A 5,705-nucleotide genomic window follows, 5' to 3' on the forward strand; every position below is an offset into this window, starting at 1 on the left:
GGGGACAGGTGGGGACAGGTGGGGACGGGTGGGGACGGGTGGGGACAGGTGGGGACAGGTGTCCCCGATGTTGCTGATTTCCCCCCGTGCCCACCTGGTCCTCAGCGCCGATGTTCCTCAGGCGGCTGAGCAGGTCCTGCAGGGAGCAGAGGGGAAACTGAGGCACGGTGGAGGGGGACCTGTGGGACCTGGGGGACCCGGGGGACATCAGGGACCCGGGGGACCTCGGGGACCTCGGGGACTCACCCGAGCCGTCCTGGCTGGGGCTGTGGCCAGGAGAAAGGAACAGAAACGCTTCCAGAGGCTGGAGGAGACGGGCGGGGAGAGGAGATCCTCTGTGGGAGAGAGGGACGGGCGGGGGTGAGGGATGGGACAGCGGGAATGGGGCTGGGGACACCGGGATTGGGGCTGGGGACACCGGGAATGGGGCTGGGGACACCGAGGATGGGGCTGGGGACACCGAGGATGGGACAGGGATGGGACAGGGGTGGGACAGGGATGGGACAGGGGTGGGACAAGCAGCACCTGGCATTGCCACAGCCGTGTGAGAGCCGCTGCCGGAGCCCAGGAGCCGCTCGGGACGGGGCGGGGGACAGCGGAACCGCGCCAGGTCCCTGACGCTGGCCTGGCCCAGCAGCAGCCGCCGCTCGGTGCCGGCCCAGAGGCGCAGGCGGATGGGGGGCACGAACCGCTCCTCCTCGGGCAGCGCCTGCGGGGACACGGCCGGGTCACCCGAGTGCCACCCGAGTGCCACCCGCGCCCGGGGGGGACCCTCCGGCCCTGCCCCGCTCACCAGGGTGAGCACGAAGGCGTTGCTGGGGAAGTTGGGGTCGGTGGCCATGTCCTGGATCGGGGGGGTCCAGAGGCTCTGCTCCCCCCACTGCAGCTCCAGGCGCGGCTCCCGCACGGCTCCGCGCAGCCCCCGCAGCCCCCAGGCCAGCACCTGGCGGGACACCGGGCTCCGGTCACCCCGCGGGGCTCCCCTCGCTGCGGGGCTCAAGGTGCCGGGTCCCCATCCGTGTCACTGTCACTGTCCCCCGTGCTGGCCTTGCTTGTTCCCGTCTTCCTTCCTGCTGCTGTCCTGTCCCCTGTCCCTGTCCTGTCCCTGTCCCCTGTCCCTGTCACCAGCACCTTCAGCTCCGTCCACAGCCTGCGCCACTCCCAGGCTCCATCTCCAGCCTTGTCCCCATCCCTGTCCCCGCAGTCCCCATCCCTGTCCCCATCCCTGTCCCACCCCTGTCCCATCCCTGTCCCCATCCCATTCCCTGCTCCTCGCTGTCCCCATCCCTGTCCCCATCCCTGTCCCCGCTGTCCCCAGCCCTGTCCCCATCCCTGGACTGGCTCCCACCTCCAGCGCCACCCTCTGCAGGCGCGGCCGCAGCTCCGGGGGGAAGCCGAACTCGCAGTTCCTCCTCAGGGGCGGGGGCCTGAGCGGGGCCGGGGTCCCGTCCTGCCGTGAGGGGGACACGGAGGCAGTGTCACCCCAGCCCTGGGTGTCACCCCAGCCCTGGGTGTCACCTCCGTGTCACCGCTGTCGCCGCTCACCTCGGACTCGTGGAGGAGCTCGAAGGCCGCCAGCAGCTCCCCGGCCGGGCCCCGCGGGCCGTGCAGGGGGTGAGGCTGGAGCCGGGGGGGCTCCCGGTGTCGCACGTCCAGCCAGACCCGCGGGAGGCACACGCTCCTCCCCAGGAGAGCACCGGCACCCTGCGAGGCAGCGCCTGAGAGCGGGGCTGGGGCTGGGGGTGTCCCTGTCCCTCCATCCCAACCCCTGTCCTTCCATCCCAACCTCTGTCCTTCCATCCCAACCTCTGTCCTTCCATCTCAACCTCTGTCCCTCCATCTCTGATCCCTGTCCTTCCATCCCTGATCCCTGTCCCTCCATCCCTGACCTCTCCTGTCCTTCCATCCCTGAATCCTCCTGTCCCTCCATCCCAACCTCTCCTGTCCTTCCATCCCAACCTCTGTCCTTCCATCCCAACCCCTGTCCCTCCATCCCTGAATCCTCCTGTCCTTCCATCCCTCCTGCCAACCTTCCATCCATGTCCCACCCATCCCATCCCATCCCATCCGATCGATCCCATCCCATCCCATGGATCCCATCCCTGTCCCGAGTGTCCCTCACCTGTCCCCGCTGCTCGCACACCTCCACCACCACAGCCGGGGGGTCCTGCTGTGTCCCGCGGGGGTCCCCGAACAGCAGCACCCCCGGGAAGAGCAGGGTCTGCTCCCAGCGCGGCTCCGGAGCCCCCCGCACCGCCCGCGTGCGCTGGCTCAGGGACACGAACGACACCTGCGCGGTGACACCTGGCGACAGCGACACCGTCAGTGCTGCCCCGGGCTGCCGGGGAAGGGGGGCGCGGGGCCCGGGGGTCACACCTAGGGGGGTCCTGGAGCTGCCGGGCGCCAGATCCAGCGCCTGGAAGATGTAACAGCGGAGCTGGAAGCGGCCGGGCCCTGGGGACAGGCGGGGGGTCAGGAGGGGCTGGGAGCTCCCGGTCCTTCCCGGTCCTTCCCGGTCCTTCCTTGACCCCTCCCGATCCGTTCTTAACCCTTCCCGGACCCTTCCCGACCCTTCCCGATCCATCCCCGGTCCCTCCCCGGTCCCTCCCCGTCCCCTCCCGGTCCCTCCCCGGTCCCTCCCGGTCCCTTCCGATCCCTCCCTGACCCCTCCCGGTCCCTCCCGTCCCCTCCCCGGTCCCTTCCCGACCCCTCCCGGCCCCTCCCGATCTATCGCCCGTCCCTCCCGGTCCCTCGCCGGTTCCCCCCTGACCCCTCCCGATCCGTCCCGGTCCCTCCCTGACCCCTCCCGTCCCTTCCCGGTCCCTCCCCGGTTCCCCCCTGACCCCTCCCGGTCCCCGTGGCTCACGTTGGAAGCTGCAGAGGATGAAGAGGGGCGGCTGCTGCGGGGGTGTCAGGGAGGAGCCCCCCGGCAGCTGCCCGGGATCGCCCTGGGCCGGCTCCTGGATGTCCCGGGAGGGGACAGGGCTGGCCCGGGGTGACACCGCTGTCCCCCGCTCCTGCGGGACCCCCCCGAGGAGGAAGAGCGGAGCCACGGGCGGGGGCTCGGCGGGGACCAGGCGGCGCTGCCAGCGGCGCCGGCGGCACCGGGGACCCGCCGGGACCTTGGGCTGGAAGGGGCAGCCCCAAAAACACTCGGGGTGCCAGGCCTCGTCCTCCCACAGCTCCTCGGGGTCCTGCGGCGGGGCAGGGGACAGCGGGACACGGGGACAGCGGGGACAGCGGGGACACGGGGACATGGGGACAGCGGGGACAGCGGGACAGAGGGACAGCGGGACAGCGGGGACAGCGGGGACAGCGGGGACAGCGGGGACAGAGGGACAGCGGGACAGCGGGACATGGAGACAGTGGGGACAGCGGGACACGGGGACAGCGGGGACAGTGGGGACACGGGGACAGAGGGACACGGGGACAGAGGGATAGCGGGGACAGCGGGACACGGGGACAGAGCCCTGTCACCCTCATCCCCGTCACCCCCTTCCCTGTCACCATCATCCCATCACCCCAATCCACCACCCCATCCCTCTCACCCCCACCTCTGTCACCTCCCTCTTGTCACCTCCACCCGTGTCACCTCCACTCCTGTCACCCCATCCTAGTCACCCCCATCCTGTCACCTCCACCCTCCTGTCCCTGTCACCTCCATCCCTGTCACCTCCATCCCTGTCACCTCCACTCCTGTCACCCCATCCTAGTCACCCCCATCCTGTCACCTCCACCCTCCTGTCCCTGTCACCTCCATCCCTGTCACCTCCATCCCTGTCACCTCCATCCCTGTCACCCCATCCCCGTCACCCCATCCTGTCACCTCCACCCTCCCGTCCCTGTCACCTCCATCCCTGTCACCTCCATCCCTGTCACCCCATCCCCGTCACCCCATCCTGTCACCTCCACCCTCCCGTCCCTGTCACCTCCATCCCTGTCACCTCCATCCCTGTCACCCCATCCTAGTCACCCCCATCCTGTCACCTCCACCCTCCTGTCCCTGTCACCTCCATCCCTGTCACCTCCATCCCTGTCACCCCATCCCCGTCACCCCCATCCTGTCACCCCCACCCTCCCGTCCCTGTCCCCGCGGTTGTCACCAGGGTGCTGAGCGTGTCGGTGTCCGTGTCCCGTGTCTCGGTGTCCCTGTGGCGGATCCGGAGCCAGCGCCGCCGCCGCAGGTTGTGACAGGGCTGTCCCTTGCGGTGCCACCGTGCCGGGGGGCTGCCATCGTCCGTGCCCAGCCCGTACTGCCACCCTGAGAGCAGGGGACAGCTCCTTCTGTGTCACCGTGTCACTGCCACCGTGTCCCTGTCACCCTCACCCCTGTCACTGTGTCCTTGTCACTGTGTCCATGTCACCGTGTCCCTGTCACTGTGTCCCTGTCACTGTGTCCTTGTCACTGTGTCCCTGTCACCCTCACCGTGTCACCGTGTCACTGCCACCGTGTCCCTGTCACCCTCACCCCTGTCACTGTGTCCCTGTCACTGTGTCCCTGTCCCCCTGTCCCCCACCCTGCTGTGCCCACCGGTGTCCCCCCCTCACCGTCCTCATCCACGTCCCCCTCGGTGTCCACGTGCCAGTCGCTGGTGACGCTCCAGCCCTGGGGACACGCCACCTCCTCCTTGGGTGGCACCGCCTGTCCGTCCTGCAGAGCCGGGCGCGAGCTGAGCCCCGGGGCTCCAGTGTCCCCCCCAGTGTCCCCCCGGTGTCCCCGGTGCTGTCCCGTGTCCCCCGCAGTGTCCCCGGTGCTGTCCCGTGTCCCCCCCGGTGTCCCCCCCGGTGTCCCCGGTGCTGTCCCGTGTCCCCCCCGGTGTCCCCCCCGGTGTCCCCGGTGCGCCCGTGTCCCACCCGGTGTCCCCCCGGTGTCCCCGGTGCTGTCCCGTGTCCCCCCCAGTGTCCCCCCGGTGTCCCCGGTGCTGTCCCGTGTCCCCCGCAGTGTCCCCGGCGCTGTCCCGTGTCACCTCGGGTGTCCCCGGCGCTCCCGTGTCCCCCCGGTGTCCCCGGTGCTGTTCCGTGTCCCCCCCGGTGTCCCCGGTACTCCCGTGTCCCCTCCCGTGTCCCCTCCGGTGTTCCCGGCGCTCCAGTGTCCCCTCTGGTGTCCTCGCCGGTGTCCCCGGTGCTCCCGTGTCCCCGCCGATGTCCCCGTGTCCCCTCCCGGTGTCCCCTCCGGTGTCCCCTCGGATGTCCCCGGCGCTGTCCCTCACTCACCGAGTCGGTGCTGCCGGTACCGGCGGGGCTCCAGCTCCCTCCGGGCTCTCTCCTCTGGTTCTCGTAGAGCTCCTCCAGCACCGCGCTCACCGCGGGCTCGGGGCGCGGCGACACCCTGGGGACACCGGGGGACACCGGGGGACACCGTGAGACACCGGGGGTCACCGTGAGACACCCTGGGGACACCGGGGGACACCGGGGGTCACCGGGGGACACCCTGGGGACACCGGGGGACACCCTGGGGACACTGGGTGTCACCGGAGGGGATCCCTCGCCCCCCGCTCACCTCGGTGGCCGCTCCAGGCTCCAGGGCCCGGCCCAGCGCCAGCCCGGGGGGGGCCGGAGCTGCCCCGGGGGGGGCCCGGAGCTGAACGCGGGGAGCCCCAAAATCTTCCGGGGTCCCCAATGACCCCAGAGCCGCGTCTGCTCCTCGAGCTGGGGAGGGGACATGGGGCTGCGCTCAGGGGACAGCCCGGGGGGGATGGCCCTCA

At 70.9% G+C, this 5,705-nt stretch overlaps 1 protein-coding gene across 1 annotated transcript in view; it reads right to left on the minus strand.

The window, feature by feature from the left end:
- Positions 1-207: 207 nt before the first annotated feature.
- Positions 208-5,705, minus strand: part of LOC107199370 (fer-1-like protein 5) — a gene marked incomplete at its 5' end in the record, with an annotated part of 8,068 nt that continues 2,570 nt past the window's right edge. The window contains 12 exons of the mRNA XM_033511770.1: positions 208-335; positions 526-709; positions 794-943; positions 1,349-1,450; positions 1,546-1,704; positions 2,123-2,304; positions 2,377-2,454; positions 2,867-3,194; positions 4,104-4,261; positions 4,549-4,651; positions 5,215-5,329; positions 5,501-5,649. Coding sequence (XP_033367661.1) covers positions 208-335; positions 526-709; positions 794-943; positions 1,349-1,450; positions 1,546-1,704; positions 2,123-2,304; positions 2,377-2,454; positions 2,867-3,194; positions 4,104-4,261; positions 4,549-4,651; positions 5,215-5,329; positions 5,501-5,649 — 1,836 coding nt within the window. The remainder of the gene's footprint in view (positions 336-525; positions 710-793; positions 944-1,348; positions 1,451-1,545; positions 1,705-2,122; positions 2,305-2,376; positions 2,455-2,866; positions 3,195-4,103; positions 4,262-4,548; positions 4,652-5,214; positions 5,330-5,500; positions 5,650-5,705) is intronic.

The sequence above is a fragment of the Parus major genome, unplaced genomic scaffold (genome assembly GCF_001522545.3).
Source record: "Parus major isolate Abel unplaced genomic scaffold, Parus_major1.1 Scaffold624, whole genome shotgun sequence".
NCBI classification, from domain to species: Eukaryota; Metazoa; Chordata; class Aves; order Passeriformes; family Paridae; genus Parus; species Parus major.